The following is a 25,462-nucleotide window of genomic DNA, read 5'->3' as shown; positions in this document are numbered from 1 at the left end:
GAACGAGCAAAGATCAATCCACATGTATAATAGTCCATGATTATTGCTATACAAAAATAAGAATATCTTTTTTTCGTTCACGTACCAAGCAAATAATAAATTTACTTGATAAAAAGACTAAAAAATTTCATGAAAGTTTTTTCTTTGTTTCAGTATGTACAACGATGTTCCAACAGTATTCATTCCAGTATTATACTTCGAACAGACCCTGACCATACCAGAGAATATGATATATATGTTGAAGATTCTGCTCAATCTCAAGTATATCTGCATGGCTATTGGTATCCTCTGTATCTGCACGGGAGTCCTCGTTTCTGTCTGCGTGATATATAAAATCATCACTATAAAATCAGGCCCAATGAGGAGAGTGGAAATGAGAGTGAAAGTTAAAGAAGAACAACCCCTCAATCAATAATTCAAACTCTTCTATGATTCCATCAGGAGGAAAGGTCGATATCTTGTGATAATTACTAGTAGATAGATCGCGATCCAGAGTTACTCTTGGTTGGATGAGTTTAGCTCTCACTTTCCAATCATGATGTTTCTGTGTCAGTTAGGACCTCCTGTTGAGAGATACTGAAGCAATTAATTTGACTATAACAGGGAATAGAGATCAGAAATACGATCGAAAGCTGCGAGATCTATATATTTTCTATACGAAGGTGAAACAATTCTTCCCCAACAAATAAACATTATTTCTTCTTCATTTGTGACTCCCTGTTTGGAACATTTGATGCGGTAATGAATATCACTGGATTTTTTCCAACACCAAACCGTTATTTTAACACCTCGATACGTCGATCACCAAGTGATCGAAACATGTGTACTCTTGAAGATGAACACTTGGTGATCGAAACACGTGACGAGGTGATGAAATAACGGTTTGGTGTTGGAAAAAAACTCCAGTAATATTCATTATTTCTTCAGGATTGTTCCATACTTTTTTTGCAATATTTCAAAAAAATTATTATTATGGAGTCAGATACTCGATCTCGTTTGTAAAATCGTTAAAGTTTTTCACTGCAAGTGCAGCATGATGATATTTCTGGACATATACATTCCAAATGCAGTTCTAATTGAATAATTGTGAATTCATGTGAATATTACTTATGTGGTTTGCAATAAACCTAGCTCCATCTTCCTGGGATCATAATCTTCTCATAGTAAATAAAGTGTGAAATCTTGGCACACTTATATAATGTAGATTCGTCAAATTACCATCCACTTTGAAATGATTTTTCAAAATCAGTCCTCAGGGAAAATATGAAACTCCTAATTGATTATATTGATATCTGTTAAGGTCTGTTGAAATCTGTTGAAATGTTTTTTCAATTATCAGAACCAACCAGTATAAAGTGTTAAATTAGTTGATAGGAAATTAAATTTGAGATTTGTGAATGAAATTCAAGTTTGAATATTTCAAAAATCCGAGATTCATATAAATTTTGGGGTTCACTTTGAATGAATATTCCTTTTTTACTGCATTTTGTGTCAACAAAATTTGTTTCGTGGAGGTTTATCTCCTCAAATGTGTCTTCACAATTATGTTTTGTCCTAATTTCATCAATGAATGAGGACATACAAATTGTTCAAGAAAACTGTAGTTCAAATTTGGCCTACATTAGTACATACTGTCAAATGACAGGAAATTGTCAGAGAAAAATATGGAAAAGATATTCGAAATCCTAAATTTTATCTTAAAAAGTATTCAGAAAATAAATGAGTTTTATACTAGACAAGCCAAGATTTTCGAAATATTTCTGATGAATTCCACAGCAAGATTTGTTTTTGTTGAAAATTGAAAACGTTTGATGCAATTATACACATCACTTTCAGTTCGCATTGTTGACTGATAATTACGAATTCTATTCAAGTAAGTGATATCTTAATGAATTGGAAAAATGTGTTGCGATAACTATTTTTGATAAAATAAACAGTTTTCTCGTCATCCAAATGTATTTTGCTCGTTACTTTCAAAGTAAATATTGTTGTTTGTCCTTTGTAAATAATTTTACATACACCTCATTGAATAAGTAATTGTTTTAATGTGATCATCAATTGTTTCAACTTTCTGGTTGAAATGATTAATTTTTTTAATTGGGTCATAAATATGTAATAAAGTGTTAATTAATTTTATTCTATGTTTTATTCAAATTACCTCATTATCCAAGGATCCATATATAAGTGATATCGAGTATTAAATTCAACCAATGAGGAATATTGTCGTTAAGAATTGACAATAATAATGATAAATTCGGAACGAAATCTTTTCGAATTCACCCGAATTTCAATACTCTACTCGAAGAGTACTTGTTTTGGATTCATTTACGCGAGGGGGTCCTGTTTTCATTATTAATGATAAACTTTTTTATCGATATAGATTCCATTGGCCCATTCACGAAATGATACCGGATGAATGAATGAATAGAAAATATTCTTTCCTTGAATAGTTTCAGTAGAGCCATGATGATAATAGTACAGCCCGCTATCGAAAGCGCTCGCATATGATAAGTAAAAGTTATTAAAGTTTCAAGTCCTTTTTTAAAACAAATGTTTATATTTAAATACTGAAAATATAGGATTTTTTTTTGCATCAATATAACTTCCATTTATTATATGCGAGCGCTTTCCATAGCTGGTTGTGCTATCATCTTGACTCCACTGAAACTGAACGTTTTATCTTCTTGTTTGTTCTTTTACGCCTAAGTACAGGTACTGCAGGTGAATTTGCCTGTATTTTAGCTACATCAGGTAATATCGTTTGTGTTGGAATTTCTCTAGGTTCACTCTTTCTAGGAATGTGTACTGTACTGTAGTACTTATATTTTATGAATGTTCAAGTTTTCCCAGATGTCCATACGGTTTCCTTTATTGACTTGTTTCATGAGTTTTATGTTCTCTGGCGAGGAAAAGTTATGTTTGTTTTATATGGCGTGTGTTGCAAGCTTTGATTTATATATTATTGGGTTCATGTATGCCTGATTGAAGACACAAACATCACGACCTTGATAATCTGGAACATCCGAGAAAGGTTGTGTATTAGTCTCTCTTTTATATAGATACTTCTACGAGAGGTGTTCAAGAGATAGCACATTTGATTCCAACAAGAGCGTTTTTCCAAATGAATTCAATCTCCAGCGATTCAAATCCAACGTCAATCGCTACTTTCGCACAGGCATCGCTCTTAGAGCACCTTAAAAATGTTCCTGTGTTGCTTGTGTTTTGTTCTTGAAAAAAATAAGGGGCGGCGTATTTCCGGAAATTTATTTTCATTTTTTAAAGTATTCATTAGGATTGATATGATGATATTTTCAACAAGGACAAATGTGAAATGAGATATTGCAAGGTTTCCAAGACAAATAAGAAGTGAGTGGTTTTTGAATGAATTGAGTTGTTACTTTCAAGTTCTCAACAAATTCTGTGCTCTTCACTGAATTTTGAATTTTTTTCTCAGTTGATAAGTTATGGGTATACAACCAACAAATACTATAAAATATGGTTCCCTCGTAAAGTAAAGTTACTCGAGAAAAATTGTTTGTTTTTTTTATTATTTTGTACAGAAAACAGAAACTAACTAATTTTGCTAAAGATCTTTGAGTTATTTTGTACCAAGATTTCTCCAGGATTATATATTATGTAAGACAACGAAAGAATTAATTATGATCATCCCATCTCAAATCAAGAATATTACAAAAATAAACAATCCTTGATACCGTGTCAATTGTTTAACAATCATGATTATCACGTTCTGAAATGAACCTGCGTGTGTGAATGTGAAACACATGTATGCTGTTATTGTTAGATACAGACTCAAGAGATTGAAGATAATACACATGTGAATATATTTCAAACCGATGGAAACGATGCACGTGTTACGTTTTTGTGAAACTGCTTCATGAAAATCTCACAATGAAGTGTTTTTCAAATACGATTGTTGGGATTCGTTCTCTAACTATACTGTCGTATTATTCAATGAATAGCAGTACCCATAGCTCATAAGAATGAAGTTTTTTGGAGATTGGCTGAAAACGAGCGGCCTCAATCATTCGATTATGTAATGACCATTTTTTGTGGGTGGAATACTATAATTTTTCCATGATTCATATCAGGAATATTTCAACGTAAGATCAGTTCGTGAACCCGAATGGAAGTAATTTCATTAAATACTGAAAAATGAAAAATGGCATGCAGAAATTTCCAGTGGAGTTCAATCGTTTTCATTTTCACTCAATGTTTTTCGTTGGAAACTGTATTGATAAAACATACTGACAGTTCATTTAGTTTGATGATTGAGTAGGACGTTTAAGAGCAACTTTGCAATCGATTGATTCTGGAGGCTCACTCCTGAATGAAAATAATTGAAATACAACTGTGTACGCTGTACACTTTGAAAAAAAAAGCAAATTCAAGCCGGCCTCAGCTACAAAATAGCAGATTACATATAACTTTATAATACTTAGGCAATAAATGAACCACTATTATATTATATTATATTATATTATATTATATTATATATTATATATTATATATTATATATTATATATTATATATTATATATTATATATTATATATTATATATTATATATTATATATTATATATTATATATTATATATTATATATTATATATTATATATTATATATTATATATTATATATTATTATTATATATTATATTATATATTATACGACTAATTACCAGTCCGTGCAAAGCTTATTGTTAAATCATCTGAAAATGGAATTTTTAACAGGTGATGATCGACTGTATTGTCAAACATGCGCCAAACTAACTGACTGTTATAAGGAAACAAGTATATCTGAGGCACCAGTCAATCTAATAATAACACTGATGATTTTCAAACAAGACTCAACCTCTAACGGAAGCAAGAAACTCTTTGGAAGGTTCGAAATAGATGAACATTTCAACCTAGCAGACCACTGTTATAATATCCATGCAGTCATTGTTCACTGTGGTTCTGGCGTTGAATTTGGTCATTATTATGCCTTGGTTAAAGAAGAAACGGACTGGTTTAAGTTTGACGATAGTCGTGTTACGAAGTGTTCTGGCGATGCATTGAATTTATTGGAGCCTTTGGAGACACCCTACATTTTGTTTTATGAGAGAGAGGACATTGTTAGATCAAGATCTTCAGATGATGTGGTGCTGCAGGTTTTTCCGGGTTTTCCTGCAGCTGAAAAAGCAAATGCGCCACTGGAATCAATGAAGTCGCCCCGGAGCGCCAATTAATTTTTATTGTTGTATTTATGTTATTGTTAAAATATCTGCTTAAGTAGTTAACTGAGTATGAAATATCTGGGCGTGAACCATTTGCTATATTATATTATATTATATTATATTATATTATATTATATTATATTATATTATATTATATTATATTATATTATATTATATTATATTATATTATATTATATTATATTATATTATATTATATTATATTATATTATATTATATTATATTATATTATATTATATTATATTATATTATATTATATTATATTATATTATATTACATTAATAAATGAACTAATCAGAATGAAAAGAATTGAGTAACAAAATTCAGAACTGAAAACTTGAAAATGAAATAATTTAAAAAATATATGTTAAGCGATTTTATTGAAAAGAAAAAGATCTGATGAAAAATAATGAAATCGTTGGACGTAATATTCACATATTTACTCAGGTTAGATACGCAACGTCCAACGACTTTAATATTTTTCTATCTGATTGACACCGTAGATTGCTGAGGTGAGTGGTGTGATGAGTGCTACCTAGGACGTTCCGAATTATTTTTCAGTTAATACATTAGCTCTATCATTATTTTTTATCAATAAATCTATTCAACATAATTTTTTTTTACTCATTTCATTTGTCCATTAAATTTGTTACAATATCAAAATTAGCTGAAGGCGAGCGTTATCAATCATATTAGGTTCATATTAGGAATATTTCAATGTAAGATTAGTTCGTGAAAGGTAACCCGAGGTATCAACCCGTTTCGTTTTGTGTGTAGCAAAACTAAATGATCACAATACAACTTTTCACATCTTGCGTTTGTATCCTGATAAGTAAAAAGGAACGTGCTTTCAATCAGGTACTTTACCTACCTATCAGTTTCAGGGAGCCAGTGGAAATGTCATGAAATTGATTCATTCTAAATTTTTAGAGACTGTTTAGCCTTGGATAATAGCTCACCGAGCAATAAACTTTAAATGGTCAGAAAATTCGAAATTGTAGATTATTTCTTGCTGTACATGTTTGCTATTCGGCTAAGAAAACCAGTATAGTTTTTGTGTATTCACGTTGAACCTAGTTGTCTAGTTGTCAGTGTTACAAGTACATTTGGAAAATAACGCTTCTCAGACACTTCAAGATGGAGAAAAAAATGTATACCGAGTTGATTTCCAGGTATAGTTCAAGTAAACGATATAGAGCAACCTACCTTCCAACAGTTCTCCTGTAATAATACAGTTAGGGAGCTAACTAATTACGTTACTTTATTATCATTTTTTTTATATAAGGATCACAATAACTAGTACTAGTAACTAGTATATATATATATATATATATATATATATATGGCAGGAGTGCCTAGAAGATGACAGTACTACCAACTGTCGAAAGCGCTCGCAGATAATTAATAGAAGATAGAAAGCTTCAAATCCTTTTTGTGAAATTTAATATCGAAATACTGAAAATAAAGGAAAATTAGATGCATCATCCAAATAAATATATGATGCGGACTTTATCGGTGACACTGTATATACACATATATATATATATATATATATATATATATATATATATATATATATATATGAAGTTTTCACGGATAGGAATATGCTAAACTGGTTTTTCCGGGTTTTTGATCCGTGTATGTGATAGTATCTCTAATTTCACCGACGTTTCGACAAAATCTCATTTGTCATTATCTAGGTATGCTGTTACGCGTTCATAAGTTTTTTGACCCTGCTCAACTCTTACTATACTACTTATATATATATATATATATATATATATATATATATATATATATATATATATATTATATATATATGTATATATATATATATATATATATATATATATATATATATATATATATATATATATATATATATGTATATATATATATATATATATATATATATATATATATATATATATATATGAAATCTAGAAAGGTTAATGCAGTCAAGCTGCTGGACTTGGGTGTCACACCAATAGGTGGTTCCACTTATGTTTCGCTTGCGTTTACGCAGCTATTTTTATCAAGTACTTTCTTGGTTTTTTCTCATTTTGTCTTCAATCGAGGACCGCCTGCCCGGTACTGACGATGCCCAATAGGCTGAAACAGCTGTATACCGGTGGCTCTTAAATTGAAATCAATATGGGAATGATCAAAGAGTACTTATCTATTTATTTTTTGATTTTCATGGAATTATTTTCCAGCAGCTTGACTGCATTAACCTTTCTAGATTTCATATCATTTCTAGAAACATGTGGATTCGTTTTCCGATGGCATTTCAGGTTAGCTTCCCAAATTTCTGCTACCGCAGTTGTCGGTTGATTGGTCAAACCACCAACACTGACATAAAAACTTGGCAAGTTGACTTGGGTGTCACACCAATAGGTGGTTCCACTTATGTTTCGCTTGCGTTTACGCAGCTATTTTTATCAAGTACTTTCTTGGTTTTTTCTCATTTTGTCTTCAATCGAGGACCGCCTGCCCGGTACTGACGATGCCCAATAGGCTGAAACAGCTGTATACCGGTGGCTCTTAAATTGAAATCAATATGGGAATGATCAAAGAGTACTTATCTATTTATATATATATATATATATATATATATATATGTATATGTATATATATATATATATATATATTTATATATATATATATATATATATATATATATATATATATATATATATATATATATATATATATAGAAGCAGAAGTTAATATCGGACATAGCACTCATGAAAGTGGCAAACCATAGACACGTGTTTCGGGCTTTTGGCCCATCATCAGTATGGTGCAGCCAAGTGTAAGGATGGGCAACACTTGGTTACCAAAAGATAGAAATACAAATGCACGGAGCCACCAACAGGAGCCAACCGCACATTTGTGGTTTCAGTTGATAGATCTCGTGTTCACAAGAAAACTATCAAAATCACCACGGAGGCAGCTATAGCTACCTGCGTGATATCCGGGTCCAGGAAATTATACAAATATGAAAGTTATTGAGTGTCTTGATATAGAAACAGAAGTTAATATCGGACATAGCACTCATGAAAGTGACAAACCATAGACACGTGTTTCGGGATTTTGGCCCATCATCAGTATGGTGCAGCCAAGTGTAAGGATGGGCAACACTTGGTTACCAAAAGATAGAAATACAAATGCACGGAGCCACCAACAGGAGCCAACCGCACATTTGTGGTTTCAGTTGATAGATCTCGTGTTGTTGGTTGGCTCCTGTTGGTGGCTCCGTGCATTTTTATTTCTTTCTTTTGGTAACCAAGTGTTGCCCATCCTTACACTTGGCTGCACCATACTGATGATGGGCCAAAGCCCGAAACACGTGTCTATGGTTTGCCACTTTCATGAGAGCTATGTCCGATATTAACTTCTGTTTCTATATCAAGACACTCAATAACTTTCATATTTGTATATATATATATATATATATATATATATATATATATATATATATATATATATATATATATATGTTCGTCCAACACTTTGTGTCCAATATTTTACATAACCATCGTATGGAACATTCTCAAAAAAGTTCAATCCTGATGATGGAAACAATTCATTAAATTTCCAAAAGCTTGGACAAACTTCAAAGAGTCTCTTCCATTTGCTGCTGCAGTTCGACCCGGACATAATTGAAAATACTTCTGAATACTACTCACTCACATATATAAACAATTGATCGTTTCAAAAACACTTCACTAAATTTTTTCGAAAGCTTCTGATAATTCTTCTCTCATATTCTCTGTTTCACTATCACTGTCGTCATTTAAATCAATAATGAATTTATTTCCATCATCAGTATGGAAGTGTCCAATCTCTATATAGTTTTTTTCAACTGAAATTACTTTTTTAATCCTTTTCTGTCGGTCTTCGGTAAATTTTCGTTATGTGGACACCCGGCGATTTTGAAAAAATTTTTGACTGTACTTACGTATTTTGATGCGTAGATAACGAATCCGAAAGAAAATAGCGGCGCTCTCCCTTATTTAAAAAGTTACGGCCCTTCAAAGTTCAGAAAAGGGCAACTTTTCAGCCTTCTTTTACACTGAATGAACTATTTAAAAACACAAGCATCTATTCACTAGGTCACCTTTACACCTTATTCTTCCTTCTTTAACACTTTTCACTTCAATAATCAACATTTTTCTTATAAAAATGTTAAAAAATGTACGGAGCTGCTTTTTGGTTACATATCACTGTATTTTACGTTTTTAAGGTTAATGATACGGTTGGTCCGACTGATGCAGTCCATATTCCTGAAGTAATTCAAATGTTTTTTATCTTCATTCTTTAGATCGTAAATTGGTTTTTGGTGGTGTATTACAAATTTGAAATAGTAGGCGACGGCAAATACCAACCGTTATTTTCTGAAATGTCACTAGTAACTAACCTAAAAATAGAATACTGTCACCAGGAGAAGCATTCGTTTTTAAATTAAGTTTTTTATAAGAAAAATGTTGATTATTGAAGTGAAAAGTGTTAAAGAAGGAGGAATAAGGTATAAAGGTGACCTAGTGAATAAATTCTTGTGTTTTTAAATAGTTTCTTTAGTGAAAAAGAAGGCTGAAAAGTTGCCCTTTTCTGAACTTTGAAGGGCCGTAACTTTTTAAATAAGGGAGAGCGCCGCTTTTTTTTTTCGAGACTCCCCCCTATTTCAAAAATAGGGGGGAAGTCTCGGTATGGTGTGTCCATACTTTTCAGCAATACTCTCAAGGGCATACACTTTCTAAATGATTTTGTCTGTAAAACTTCAAGTAGCTGGTTATTGGTATTGGTAAATACAAATTGATACCCATTAAAAACTTTTCTATTTCATATTTCCTTGAATTTTCATTCGGTTCTTTGATGAGCTGTCACGAATGATAGGAAGTGTTGTCAAGAACTATTACACTATTCGCATCCAAATTTGGAATCGATGTGTTATCAAACCATTCCTCGAAAATATTAGTTTCCATGTTCTTATGATTGCCATTATTGCAGTCCTCAAGTTTTTTTCACATAATTTCAAAGAATTCAGAACCCATCCTTTACTTCCTCCGTAATGCACAATGATTACTTAAATAGAAAATTTGCCGTTGTTCTTGTCTACATTTAGTTATTTGTTCTTAGTATTTGTCACGCAATTCCACTATTCTTCTGCTTTCCATAACTGCTTGACGGTTGTTTATTATTTTAAATCTAAATCCTAGTTTCTTTATAAAAGGTTTGTCACAGTAGCTAACGTTATGGCCGAAACTATTCAATTTCTTCCTTATGATTTCAGTTGTAGGTATCTCATTGCTTTTGAAACAGTCGTATATTGTTTTTTCAAATGATTTTATTAGATCAACATCTAAAGGTTTTGGTAATCCCGTATCACATCGCGTCTTGATTATTTTTCGTACCTACAGTTGAGAAAGGAATTTCTGTCTAGTCTGATGTTGCTTGTAATAGTTTGTTTCCATCGAAACCAAACATGAGATGTAGATTCTTATATACGTTGAAACATACTATCTGTGTTTCAATATTCAGAAGCATCCGAATCTTATTCACTGGTATCTCTTTTTCGCATTGTTCACCATCGCTATTGGAATCACTATACCTACAGGAAAAATTCTGCGTGTTTATCACACTCGCTATTACTATTAGTACTTGTCCAAGGTCGCCACATTTTAAACAGATAACAAAAATTTTAGGTAATTATAACTGCAGCAATATCGAATTTCAACACTCAAATCGCGATCAGTTCCTCAACTAAACATTGACAACACGACAGTTCGCATTCTATTCGTCACCGTAACATGACTTCAGCCAATCATGAAACTCTGTTGGTAAAAATTATCTAATACGAATTGCATAATATTCCTCAGTCCACGTGGACTAGTTGGCAGCGGCTTTATTTCTCTGTTGTATTTTTTTTGGCCTTTGAGCTCGCCGACAGCTTTAACTATGCACTACACCGGTTACTTCGACTATACTCATAAGACGTTCACACAACAAACTTATTTATATGTTCAGATATTCCCTGTTCAAAACAGAAACCCTAATCTCCCATCCGTGTAAGATAAGATATAGTAGCGACTTTTCATCTCATACAATGAGAAATGGCGATAAAGTTCATAAACATCGTCTGAATCAGCGTGATCACAAAGCCTATTAGCAATTCTGAACAAAAATTTAATCGGTTAAAGTTTAAATTCTTGTTATGTTAAGTGACAGTCCAACATGGAACTTCAGTTGTGCCTCGTATCATCAAAGGTCAGAATGCGATAAATGATAACACACTTTAGTTATATTATACTCGTGGGGAATGAAATTATGTATTTATAATTTGTAGTTTAACGTTTCAAATAATATCATGTAGTTCTTTTTGGAAACAGGCCGTTCTATTTCATGAAATGTTCGTATGTCATATTATCTTGACATTGATGCAGTTACTAACAGGTGAGTCTTTCTTTCATATTTCCAGTGATCCCAGCATAATGGTGATGATTTTGAATAATCCAAACTGGGGTCGATTTTTATCACAATAGCTGAATTCGAACTATGGCTTTCGGTAAATGAAAGCATTACAAATGATGTTTTGAAGTAGTTTCTATTTTAAACAATGGGAGCATTGTTAGAGCTCGAAAAATTTGTTCGGATATAACTAAAATAAATAAATGCTGTTTATTTTAGTTATGGGTGGTATATGATTGATGGTATAGGATGGATGCCTTACTAAAATTTCAGGGTTTTCAGAACTTTCCAAGACCAGCATAATGATCATCATAACATATTTTTATAGCTAGCATAAAAACATGTGTCAAAACAAGTCGCCCCCTTCTATTCATGAATATTGTGGGTTAGAATTTTTACGAAATAATTGAGCTTTTGATGTCATAAAAATTGTGGCAAAAATGCGATTTTGAACTGTGAATATGATCGTTAAGGTTGTTAAAGTACTGCAAAATCTATAAGGATGCAGGAATGGGGTTAGCGGATAAGAGTGGGGATAAATGAACTCAATCAATGAATCATATATTCCATTCAAAGACTCAATTGGGTATAGAACATGTCAATAACAATGAACAATAAAGAAGTTCTTATCCTAAAAAAGAAACATATAGTTTTACAATCAATTTGCACAATCACAAATATATAAAAACATACACTCGGTCGGTAGCCAAGCGGTTCGGCGTGGGTGCTTTGTTCACTCACTCGAATTGACTGCCGTGTTGGTCGGTGGTTCAAGCCCTTGTCTGAACGATCGATCTTCACTTGCTATCGTCCAACCCGTATTAGGAAACACACGTTAAAAGGTAAGACCTCTTTAATCCTTAGCTCGCACAAGTTTCGACTTCTGAGATACACTAATTCACAATTTTTTTATATTGAGGTCGTAAAATAAATTAATTTGTTAATATTTTTTTCATGGCGCTTCGAAATCTGGATAGTGTGATCTCATTCCTAATATTTACTGGCAACTTATTGTAAGCCTATATACCCATGGAAATTGGTCTCTTTGACACCTTTGACACAGATTGTCAAGTCTGGGATAGATATTGCTGCTACTCTAGTTTGATATGGGTGTACATCATTATGATTCGGAAGTGTATTTCTGGTTCTGTAGATATAACATACCACCTCCAGTAGATATAAGCAGACCAATGACAGGATATTCAACTCTGCAAATAGCGGTGTTCAGGAGAGTCTCTTTGACGTTTTCATTATAGCTCTTACTGCTCGTATTTGTTATAAGAAAAACCTTGTGCTTCCGGCATTGCTCCCCATAGCATTATGCCATACAACAAACTTGACTGGATTTCGGCAAAATAAAAATATCTCAGAAAGTTCCTAGGGACATGGTTACGATTACACCGAATTTTATATGTTTTGGAATTTAGTTTTTTTGTCATTATATTTCATTATTAAATTTTACAAAAAAGATTTGAAGCTTTATATCTTCTATTAATTATCTGCGAGTGCTTTCGATAGTTGGTAGTACTGTCATCTTCTAGGCACTCCTCAAACTGAACTTGTCATCCTATCGTCTGCCTCTTTATACGGTCAGAGCGTCTCAACTCAGGCATTTCAGGTACTTTAGGTAAATTTGCCTGTATTTGTACTGCATCAGGTACTCTTCTTTGTGTTAGATCTTCTATAGGAATGTGTATGGTTTTGTTTATTATATTGAATGTGAGGTCTTGTTGTGTTTTGATTTGTACTTGTTCCTCGATAAGTGATTTATGACTGTTGAATTTATGGATGTTCAAATTTTCCCAAATGTCCATGCGGTTTCCCTTGTTGCCTTGTTTTATGAGTTTTATGTTCTCTGGTGGGGGAAATTATGTTTGTTTTGTATGGCGTGTGTTGCGAGGTTTGATTTATATACTATTGGATTTATGTATGCCATTTTGTGATCATTGTACCTTTGGAGCAGTTTTTTCTTGGTTTGGCCGATATAGAATTTTTTGCAGTCCGAGCATTTATACTGTATATCCCGTTTTGGTCTTGGTCTTCTTCTTTTTCATTATTGTTTATTTTAATCTTAACAATAATAAAAACACATGATGAAAAAGGATAATGGTTCAGATACGTTGACGATGGACTGTACATATCACAAAACAATGGAATAAGAATAGAACAAATAAAAAAAAGAAATTAACGAAATAAATCAAAAACTAATTAATTATCGACTAATTATCGATGTTGAACACAATCTCAATAGGTTTGTTTCATGCTATGGAAAATGATACTGGTTTGCTTATAGACTGATCGAGTTAGGGGTATATTATACTTATCAAGCCTAATCGGTCCCAAAATCTCTTAATATTTGCAGAAAAAAGAATAATTCGAAAAGCAAGAATTTAAATTGGCCGCGTGTCTGTTGACCAATGAAATTGATCGTGTCTAGAGCGAAGCTGCCAAGTGTATTGGTTTTCAATATCCAATCACAGATCCGATGACCCAATTTGACAGACACCATTTTTGTTGTTATTGTTGTCAACTCGCGAATACAACTGTTACAATTACCTAATTAAAGAACGTTTTCTTTGTAAAAGGTAGGTCTCGGCGGGTGCCTATTTTGCTGCATATTCCGTGTCATTAGTTTACATTTCGAAAAATATTTTTTCAGATTATTTTTGGATTGATATGTTCTGAATTAATTCAACATTTCACTGTACATATTTTTGCTTCTCTTTTCAGTCACCATACTGATCCTTGGCCGAGATAAAATGAAAATTAAATCAAAACTTTCCATCCTTCGATAAGACAAAATCTGAAATGAATGTCATATAAATTAAAGGGACCTACTAAATATACCACCTACCGTTTCAATTTTTCATTCTTCATTTCGGTACCAACTGCAAATTTTTCAAGTAAAATTCATCGATCATTTCAAAATCGACTCTTGGTAAGTTGTCGGAAGTCAGCTTTAACAAAACTAGAACCAACAACACAAACCATAGAGTAAGTAGTTTGTGCTCAACATTCATTTTGAAATTATTTTAACAAAAATACGAAATTTGTGGAAATCGTTGACATTAGAAAGAGCACATTGTCGCATTCACTACAGAAGGCGCTGATATGGCTGATACGGCTTATATACCAGTAACGTTGAATTTCTTATTTGTACTTGTACCATATCAGTTAACAAGGCAAATATTATTGTCCATTTTTATAATTAATTCGTGGATTCGAGCGATGTTATCATTGTATATTTATTTGTTTGCTGGCTTCATTAAAAAAAATGAATGAATAATTACAGAAAATTTCCATTGATCTTTCATTTTCTCAGGAAAATGGAGTACCCATATCACAATTTATTGGTTTATTCGGATCCATTCTGCTTATTTTTGCAACATTGAGTTTCAACTTTTTCTTAGCTGACAGCTCGCGTAGGAACAATTTGTTTTTTTCATCGAGTTTAGTTTGTTTATGTTTTAAAAGTGTTTAAAGACATATTTGAATATTAATATGGTGCATTCTTGTGCTGATTTCAATTGTGCGTAAAGGCACAAGAAAACAGAAAGCGCATTGGTTTAAAGATGAGTTATTTCATATAATGAGTTTAGGTTCCCAAAGGATAAAATGAAGAGAAAAAAAATTGGTGAAAGTATTGAAAAGAAAGAACTACAATCCTTCTACTCTTTCAAGACTTTATAGAAATCATTTAAAAAGTGACTATAAATGAAAGGGAGACAAAAATATTGAATTTAATGACACATTTTTTTATTTAAACTTCAAGTATTCTCCACAGAAAGTATTATCTGGAGTTAATACTGTGAATAAAAGTATGATACATCTCACTTCATTAAATTTCATCATATGACTAATGGTATTCCCTCAGAAGCTTTTGTTAGATCAGTTCGGGTACAATCAATTCTGTCTATACTTTACCTCATAGAACTTATTTCCAAACATGATTCATCGTGTACATTTTATTCCATAACTGAATTGATAATTCACAACACAACAAAAAATATTTTTTGAATGTTTCCTACACTAAATTAGTCAATTTCTACTAATTTTGGGGTGATAAAAACGAAAGTACATAAAACAATATTGTTATGTTTCTTTTAGAATATTTTAAGTACAAAATAATAAAAAAAACATTATTCTTAGTGTTTTGACAAATAAAAGAAGTTTGTACCACCAAATTTCAATTAAGTCCATCCGATTCATTGTATGATCGCTGTCGTTTAGCTTGTCTTTTATAAAACACTTCTGGAGCATCCCTACACACAGACCAGCAGTAGTCTGCAAGCATTGCTTCATTCCAACGGCCCTGATATCTCTGTTCCATTAAGGCAATGTCTTGATGGAATCTTTCTCCATGTTCGTCACTCACAGCTCCACAGTTTTGTGGAAAGAAATTAAGATGAGAGTGAAGAAAATGAATTTTTAAGGACATGTTGCATCCAAGTTGGTGGTAAGCTTGAAGAAACTCTTTAACCAATGTTGTGAAGTTATCATCTCTTTTGTTACCTAAAAACCCATGTACAACCCCCTTAAAGGCTTCCCAGGCTCTTTTTTCATTTCCTTTTAAAATCATGTCAAAAGCAGGATCATTTACGATTTCACGGATTTGAGGCCCAATAAAGATGCCTTCCTTGACTTTAGCATCACTCAACCTGGGAAACTTTGCTCTCAAGTACTTAAAAGCTTGTCCTTCCTGGTCCATGGCCTTCACAAAGTTTTTCATTAGTCCCAACTTAATATGTAATGGGGGAAGGAGAACATCCTTAGGATCTACAAGAGGCTCGTAAACTACATTTTTCTCATTAGGGTTTAGGTCTCGTGTAGGCCAGTTCATTTTTTTATAGTGAGATTTTCTATCCCGACTGTCCCACAGACACAAAAAACAACAGTACTTGGTGAACCCTAATTGCATTCCTAGGAGTATAGCAATGACTTTCAGATCTACACAGATGTGCCACTTGTGTTGTTCATATTTGATTGATTGGAGAAGTGTTTTCATATTTATATACGTTTCCTTCATGTGAACTGCATGACCTATAGGAATAGCGGGTAGCTGATTTCCATTATGCAGAAGTACAGCTTTTAAGCTTAGTTTTGAAGAGTCTATAAACAGTCTCCATTCAGATGGAGTGTGATCCAAATTCAAGCAGTCCATCAAACCATTAACATCAGAACAAACTACGAGGTTTTCTTTTTTCTCAAAAAAAGGAAGCAAATCTTTTTGACGCTGTCTGTACTGAGATATTTTCACATCATGTTTTAGAAGATTCCACTGTTGTAGTCTTGACCCTAACAGCTCAGCCTTTTCCTTAGACAAGCGAACATCTCTTATAAGGTCACTCAACTCTGCTTGACTAATTCTGTGCGGATCACTAGACCTATCGCTTACCTCAAAATCAGGGTCATAGGATGTAGAAGGATGGGTTGCTCCTTCTAAACAGTTTTCATCACCTTCCTCTAAAATTTCATAGTTTTGGGGTGGAGAAGGGACTGGCAAATTGTCTGAGTGTGGTACAGGCCGAAGAGCAGATGGAGATTAGGTTATTTAACCGTTCCTCTTTTCTTCATAGATAAATCTTGCTTAATGGGAGGAGTTAAGCAGAAATAACAGTCGTCTGTATGATTGGTAGGCCCACGCCAAACCATAGGTACTGCAAAAGCCATTGCCCGGTTTTTATTTTTCAGCCACTCTCTGACGAAACAAGAATTACAACATATATGAGGAGCCCATGATTTATCTTGGTCCCCAACTTTCACACCAAAATAATGTTCATAGGCTGTCTTAACGATAGGTGTCATTTTACGTTTCTGAGCCTTAAGAGCTACTTAAGAGCCTACTTAAAAACAGCTGATGAGAGGGGTGTTATGTAAACAAACATGTGTACCAACTGTTGGTGATGAAATATTTCATTTGTTGAAAACTCAATATACATATATATAATATAATGATACTATATCTTGAAAACAAGACCTAATATATAATTTTTATGGTCACTTTCGGTTTTAACACGTGGAAATACATTAAAATCATCTAATTTCAACCCCGAAACAAAAACTTTGTTGTGTTGTAATAGGCTCCGTAACTTTTACGATTTGGCAATGTTGATTATTTCTATTGGTCAATCGAACAAGAAGCTATAATAGGGTCGTGACGTCACCACCCTGTCACATTCGATGTTTAATAATTGATTACGGGAAAACTACGGTATTTAGAGAGATGAAACAAAGTGCACTGTTTTTCAATTTAAAATTTCTATCAAGTGAACTATAAACGAAAAATCATGAAACAAGCCCATTGGTTTCAAATTATTTTAAGTTTGTATTGCTATTGAAGCTTGTTTCAGTTTTGTAAACTATCATTTGTTTTCCACTTTTTAGCTTGCTATTTCAAGCCCCTTTGTTTCAATATGGAATATATACGCATGCGCAGAAGTGTGGTTATCTCATTTACTGTCACATACAGACTGTGTGAAGGAATTATTTAATCCTGGCGATTCCGATCAGCATAATGAGATGAACTTATGATTTTATTGTATTGTCACCGATTCTTGATAAGTGTTCGAAATACATCTGTCCGTTTTAAGTTAGTCAAAATCGAGTCCAAAGGATTCGGTTACAAACAAACATACAAATGAAGCTAATAACAGCGCGTTGAAAAGCTTGACCACCATTGTTTTTCAAGCGATAGAAAGCTAAGTTGGAGTTGAAAGATATTTTTGATCACAGATCAAGAGAGCAGCTGATTATACGAATATTATTCCTTTTTCAAATCTGTTTGAAAAATCGATTTTTCCACTAACCAGCTCAAAACTTCATTTGTATCACTCACAAATTTTGCTGATATTTTTATAAATACATACAAGGCCGGATTTGATAGAGAGCAGGCGGGGCTACCGCTCCGGAGCCCCCGCAGTAAAGATGAAGAATTATTCAAATTCTGATGGGGCAGCAACTCTCACGTTTTTCCTCCGTAACATTTTTCCTAAGGATATTTGCATAATATTGTTATCGATTTATCAGAAAACCCTGATTGCAAGTTTCTATTTACTATCAACTTATGATTTGATCGAACATTTTAGTGGCAGTACTATTTTCAATGTGTAATTTGTACCCATGAGTTTAAGAGAAATAATATTGGTGAAAAAATCAATAAAAATAATTAATAATTAGGGGTATCGACTCTTTCGTTGCCTTGGGACCTTCAGATTCTCAAATTCGGCCCTGAATGATGGTGATTATGTCGTCTTCACTTCAAAAATAGAAATCAATTATCGGTGAAGAAAAACAAGGCAAGTTTTGTTCGCGGAGCACATGTTTTTTCAATAATAATAATCATTGGTGGAAGTAATCATTCGAATACATGTTCCCAACTCTACAGAAAACCTTTTGTAATGGATCTCAAAGGAAACTCCAGAAAAATAAAGCTATTATTACTATCAGTGCAAGGTAGTATCTATCATCGACACGAAGTCGGTGATTTCCCATGATTGAAAATCGAATTCCTTCCAGAGTATCATTCCTCGAACTAGGCAGAAGCGAAAGACAAACAACATGTTTGTCAACGCCCCATCTGCCGTGAACGAGGTGACCGACCGCATATCCGAGTTTGCCCAATTCCTGAACGAATTGTTCTTTTAGATAATTTGATTTACAGTCAGTTTCCAAGTATGCCCACCCATTTTGTGAACTTGAGCGTGACACCCAAAGATAAGCTTGTTCAACCTTCTGTTTTAGGATTCTGGCAAGCGAGTAGGTCAGCCTGGGTAGCGATATATCAAATTCCATCCATTCCTTCTTTTCTAATCGACTGGTACTATATTCATAACCAACAGGTTGAAAAGTAATTGCCAATTGTGTCTATAAAACAGGAAGGCGGATTTTTTAATGTGCGCAATTAGATATTTACGACGTAAACATGTAGAACCATGATTTTGATGTATCGAGGAATCCCTAAAAAGTTACACGTGGTTATTTCCTACATTCTACATAATAGTGTAGTTACATATTTTTTATAGATGATGCAATTTATTAGGTACATGTTAGTTTCAATTGCGAGTTTCAAACCAACAAAGCAACTCGTTGAAATGTTAAAATATATTCTGTGAAAGTATCTAAAGAAATGTCACGTACCTAATCTTCCTATACAGGGTATTGAAAATGATTTTGCACCCTTTTTCACTATCGGAGTTACGAGTTAATTTGAGAGAACAGATTAGTAGAAATTTCTACGCTCATCAAGATGTGAGACATAAAAAAAATGTGAGTACTGCATTTGCAACTTTTTGATTGAAATGACCGATTTTTAGAAGGGAATCCTTTTCCCATCTTGTTTCTTGTGGTTATTCGTACGACTGAAATCAACCAATACTGTTAACTTAAGAGTTTCACTATGAAAAATTGAGTGAAAACATTTCCCATTTGAATCAGAAGAATACCATGAACTGAGTAGGAGTTGGTACATTCGACTTCAAATGAATAATTATATATTTCATTTTGAATTATTTATAGTGAACTCAATGTAGTGTATATTCAATATATAATCACGAAATAGATTACATTTTTGGAACGTGATAGTAAGATTCAAAACCTCTTGCTTACTTAAAAAAATGTCGAGTGACCCTAAAGACAAGATTTTGGAAAGTAAAAGTCAGAGATATATGAAATAATCTCTAAAAACTCTGTAAAAAAATTATATTGGTCAGACTGAGCGAGCCAATAAAACTCATTTTAAAGAACACGCTGTGTTTCTACGCGACATAGTTGATGTATGTCTGACGTTTCAGAGGCATTTTCCCAAAGTTATCAAGCAACGTCTACTTATTCGTCTATCGTCTTATTATAATCGAAAGTCTGGACAAATAATGTTGAAAGTAGAGCTAAATGAAAAACATGTCTTTCGACGTTCTCAGTATCAAAAATAAACGCTTATTCAAACCGCAAACACGCCTCATTCGGTTTAATCCTGCTAAGCCCATTCTCAGTTATTTGCGCAGGAATATAATCGCCCATATTTACCCTAGATTCGACCATAATTGAGTCATTCAAACATTTACTTCAGCCCATTGTTACTCAACAAAGATATGATTTGAAATTATAATTTACTGTAATTCTGTTAACTACATCCCGTCCGGCAAATCATGGATGCCAAGTGCATAAACTCTATGTTTTGTGAGTGTTTAAATGAGATAATTTGAAGAACATTCCTTGAAAAATCACTTAGATTTGAAAAATACCGGGAAACTTCTTTCATATGTTCACGAGATTATGAAAACCTGTGCACAAACAGGAAATATGGAGTTTTGATGTGCTATTATTTGGGGTCTTGAAACAAGGACTTCCGAACAATTGAAAACGGATCTTCATATATTGAATTAATTGTCATTTGAATTTCACTAGTTCGGACTTTCTTTGTCTACTATATAAAATGATTTGAAATTCCTGAAACAACCAAAAAAGAATAATTGAAAATGAATAGCTGAAAATGACAATTATTATATTAACCAAAATAAACCTGAAATGAAAAAATAGTGGAATAAAATACAAGTAAAAATAGAACAATTGAATAAATGAAAATAAAGAAATGAAAAAAGAAAATAAAAATAAAAAAGTCACAACCAGTGCTTGCACTTCCCTACATCAGAGGATTATCGGAGAGGATAAGAAGAATTGGTTCCAAGTACAACATCAGAACCTGCTTCAGATCCGGTAACACTATCCGTAGCAGCCTCATTGCATTTACCGGATACCCTTTGAGTGCGGAAAATCCTATATTGGTAATACTAAGAGGCCATTGTATGTTGGCATTGCCGAGCACAATAAACACACACAGCGAGGGGAAACCAGCAAATCAGGAATAGCAGACCATGTTTGGACCCATCAACACAACATCGAGAGGTCCCAAGCTGAGATCTTGCACAGAGAGGAACATTGGTTTAGGAGAAAATTCAAGGAAGCCGCATACATGTTGTCCAACAACGTATTCAGCCAAGCCAGCGTAGAAATACGCAACATATGGAAACCCATCATCAAGCGAAAAATGGCCAACTCCCGCCAAAACGGTCATCTCCCACGGAACCAGAGAAGCGGAAAATGGAAAGCGGGGATAAGTGAAAATACTCGAACGACCTATAAATAGTCATCTTGCGGAGGAATCAGTCTAGTCATCACCCGAAAACGATTGTAGATACTAATAATCGAAACGTCGTGAACTAATGTGACTTGGAATCTCTCCACTCTTTATTTTTATTTTCTTTTTTCATTTCTTTATTTTTATTCATTCAATTCTTCTATTTTTACTTGTATTTTATTTCATTATTATTTCATTTCAGGTTTATTTTGGTTAATATAATTGTTATTTTCAGCTATTCATTTTCAATTCTTCTTTTTTAGTTGTTTCAGGGATTTCAAATCATTTTATATAGTAGACAATGGAAGTCCGAACTAGTGAAATTCATCGTGAAACATTGTCAATCACCTTCAAATAATTGTCATTTATTCAGTTTGTATTGCCAAATCACCATGGACGGACAACACGTGCAACACGTCCTGACGAGAACATCGTCGCTGTCTGTGAGAGTGTACGGGATAATCCGAGGCAGTCGATTTCGCGTCACTCACAAGAACTCGGCCTTTCATAGATCACAACTTGGCGAATTTTGCATCGTGACTTGGGTCTGCAGCCGTAAGAAATTCAACTGACCCAAGAACTGAGGCCCATTTCTGTATGAACGGGTACGTGAACAAACAAAATTGTCGATATCAATCCACGACGTTGGCCAGGTTATCACTGTCAACGGCAAGCATTATAATAGGTCTATGATTACAAGCTTCTTTTGGCCTGAATTGGATGTAAATCGCCAAAAACAACTCTCCTCGATGGGAAACTTAACAGATTGTCTCTGGTCTGGATTCCTGGCCATACTGGCCTGAAAGGCAAATATGCTACTGCGAAGGAGGGGGCTGCAAGCAGCTCCATCATATCAGAACCTGTCATTGTAATTGATTTAGGCTTTACCAAACAAAGATTGAACACCTGGATGGCAAAAAGATTTATGGACTTCTGGCAGAATCTTCCAGGATTGGCTCAATCCAAGGCGTTTATTCACCCTTCGAAGCTTGATACCAAACAGTTGTTGGACTACAGTAGGGATGAACTACGATGTCTAACAGGCTTCCTTACAGGTCACTGTCATTTCGAAAGACAGTGTGTGTCGCCTCCGATTGGAAAATGATGAAACAGCATGATATAGGCCATGGATCTCTTGAAAATTTAGTATGGATCCCCTGGCAGCCAGGATCAAGCAGAATTAATCATGAGTATTGACTATGAGACTATGTGATTACATTTGAGAGTCCCTATGTAGAAGCTATCAAAGACCTTCGGAACGATGCAGGTATCCAAGAATGTTATGACAGACGCAGGGAGTACCAACTTACTGATTCTACGAAATATTATCTTAGCGACCTGGAATGAATTAGAGCTCCCGATCACCTGCCCACCGAACAGGATAATCGTAGGGTGCGAGCGGCGACCAAGGGCATCATAGAATACCCATTCGATCTCGACTCCATTATATTTAGGATGGTAGATGTAAGAGGACAAAGGTCGGAAAGAAAAAAATGGATCCACTGTTCTGAAAACGTAACTTCCATTATATTTTGAGTAGCTTTAAGCAAATATGACCAAATTTTATTCGAATCAGAAAACGAGAATAGTATGGAGGAATCGACGGCACTTTTCAAAACCATTATTATCTATCTTTGGTTCCAGCATTCATCTGTGATATTATTCTTGAACAAAAAGGATATGCTAGAATACATCTGGTTGACTACTTTCCTGAATACGAAGGTCCCTAACGAGATACGATCGCAGCTAGAGAATTTATCTTGAGAATGTTTGTGAACTTGAATCCTGATAGTGAATAAATTATATACTCCCACTTTATATGCACCACAGTACATGACAACTGTCAGAGCCATACTCTGATCATCTGACCTGAAAGACCACTCACCATACAAACTAAACGGCTTTGTTGAAAAAATGGGTTTATTTAGTCGAGTGTACATAGGTGTGAACCACAATAAACCCGTGCGGGTTGCGGTGGAGGGTTGAATAGACTCACTCACTTTGGACCTAACCTAACCTCACCTAATGCTCCACGGCGGACATTCGATCGATGTAATATTTCACACGTAATGGCATCAATAGGTCTTTCAAATGAATAAAAAGTGTTGATGATATCTCACACACACTTTGTTTTATTCAAATTTACCGATGGAAACCCTCAATGAAATAACCTTATATATGTTCATTTCTGTAATTCGCAAGGTAAGAACTCGTAGATCCATCACTTATAACTTGCATAAGTTCCAACTTCTGATGGTTGTCTTTCATAGGGGACCACAGATGCTCAACACCAAAACAGATTTCAACAGATTTTCATCAGATGTGCATTCGAAATTTTTAATCGCTGAAAACAATTTTTCTATCAAAATTAGGGTCAGCTGTCAAAATTCGACAAGTTGTAGTCTGCGAAAGGGCGAGTTCTTGTGAGCACGCGAAATCGACTGCCTTGGATTCTCCTGCACAGACAGGGACGTTGTTTTTGGCAAATCATGATTTTCGTCGATGTACGAGTTTTGATTGATCGTTTACGAAATCAATGGACTCAAATTTATACACCACATTGCGAATAGTCCCCTCGATAAGACGTGAAATGAGCAACGGTACGTTGCCCGAACGTGCACGTGTTGTTGAATGCTTCATCCATCCATGGTGATCTAGCGAAACATACTAAATAAATGACAACTGATTTGACAGATGTATCTTCAAGAAGATTGACATTCCCTATATATTTCTCAAATACAATACAATGTGTGACACCAAAATTGGAACAGATCGAATATACCCAAGAAACAGTTGTTGAGAGAAAAAAGCAAAATCAAGTAATTTTATAAGGAATTCATCTATGTGATTGTTCACTACGTGACTTGTATGTATGGCAGTTGTTAGAGAACAGGTCGATCATCTAAGCACTGTGAATTATTGTATTTTGAAATTCTGGAAATTATGCAGTTTTCCACCACACAATGTACATTTTTCAATTTTTGTTATCTGTCTATGACTTGTTCGTATCATTTTCCAAATGGATATAATAATTTGAAAAATGATACAGTGGATTTTCCCGCAAAGAGTGACAGTCACGTAGTGAACAGTCACATAGATTAAATAAAAATGAAATAGAGAAAGCTCAGTTATGTCCCTAATCAAATTCTGAGGGTGATGATCACCAAGAAACGGTGGAGGAGGTATGGCAGCTCAGGTTATGAAAGAAAAATGTCTCACTTGAAATAGAAATTGTCCGGTTATTACTTTTTTCCAACAAATGTGTCTGTATCGTTTTCAGTGGAGCACACTGTATATCTACTGTGTTACCAAGCAAATCATCTGTTTCAGTGGAGCACACTATATATCTACTGTGTTGCCAAGGAAAGCATCTTTTCTTCGTGTTTTTTTTCAAAAAATACCAGAGTTTCAGGCTGGATTTACATTGAAATATGTTTCTAGTATATATTTTTGGTATATATATATATATATATATATATATATATATATATATATATATATATATATATATATATATAATAATGACGTTTATTCGTGATAAAATAAAATCCATTCAATAATATAAGAGTTGTGTATAAAAATGAATAAACATAATAATATCCACAGAA

The 25,462-nt window shown here is 33.7% G+C and overlaps 2 protein-coding genes and 1 pseudogene across 11 annotated transcripts in view; all 3 read left to right on the top strand.

Annotated features, from left to right (window-relative positions):
* LOC111505867 (protein peste) overlaps positions 1 to 2,136 on the top strand; it is a 63,877-nt gene extending 61,741 nt beyond the window's left edge. For 7 of the 8 annotated variants that reach the window (XM_023160775.2, XM_023160779.2, XM_023160787.2 and 4 more), the window contains one exon: positions 154 to 2,136. In XM_023160775.2, the coding sequence (XP_023016543.2) occupies positions 154 to 415 (262 nt within the window). In that variant the 3' untranslated portion in view covers positions 416 to 2,136. The remainder of the gene's footprint in view (positions 1 to 153) is intronic. The other variant, XR_012465511.1, reaches the window with a different exon arrangement.
* Positions 2,137 to 6,284: 4,148 nt separating this feature from the next.
* Positions 6,285 to 25,462, top strand: part of LOC111505835 (protein peste) — a 52,272-nt gene continuing 33,094 nt past the window's right edge. Inside the window, exon 1 of one of the 3 annotated variants that reach the window (XM_023160740.2) lies at positions 6,285 to 6,423. In XM_023160740.2, coding sequence (XP_023016508.2) covers positions 6,389 to 6,423 — 35 coding nt within the window. In that variant the 5' untranslated portion in view covers positions 6,285 to 6,388. The other 2 variants (XM_023160723.2, XM_023160732.2) reach the window with 2 other exon arrangements.
* Positions 22,969 to 25,262, top strand: LOC111505771 (G protein alpha q subunit-like; annotated as a pseudogene).

This window comes from Leptinotarsa decemlineata, unplaced genomic scaffold, assembly GCF_025532065.1.
Source record: "Leptinotarsa decemlineata unplaced genomic scaffold, Ldec_3_MD MMD2_tig00001064_RagTag_RagTag, whole genome shotgun sequence".
NCBI classification, from domain to species: domain Eukaryota; kingdom Metazoa; phylum Arthropoda; class Insecta; order Coleoptera; family Chrysomelidae; genus Leptinotarsa; species Leptinotarsa decemlineata.
Note: the sequence above shows the minus strand (reverse complement) of the source record. Positions and strands in the feature narration are given on the sequence as shown.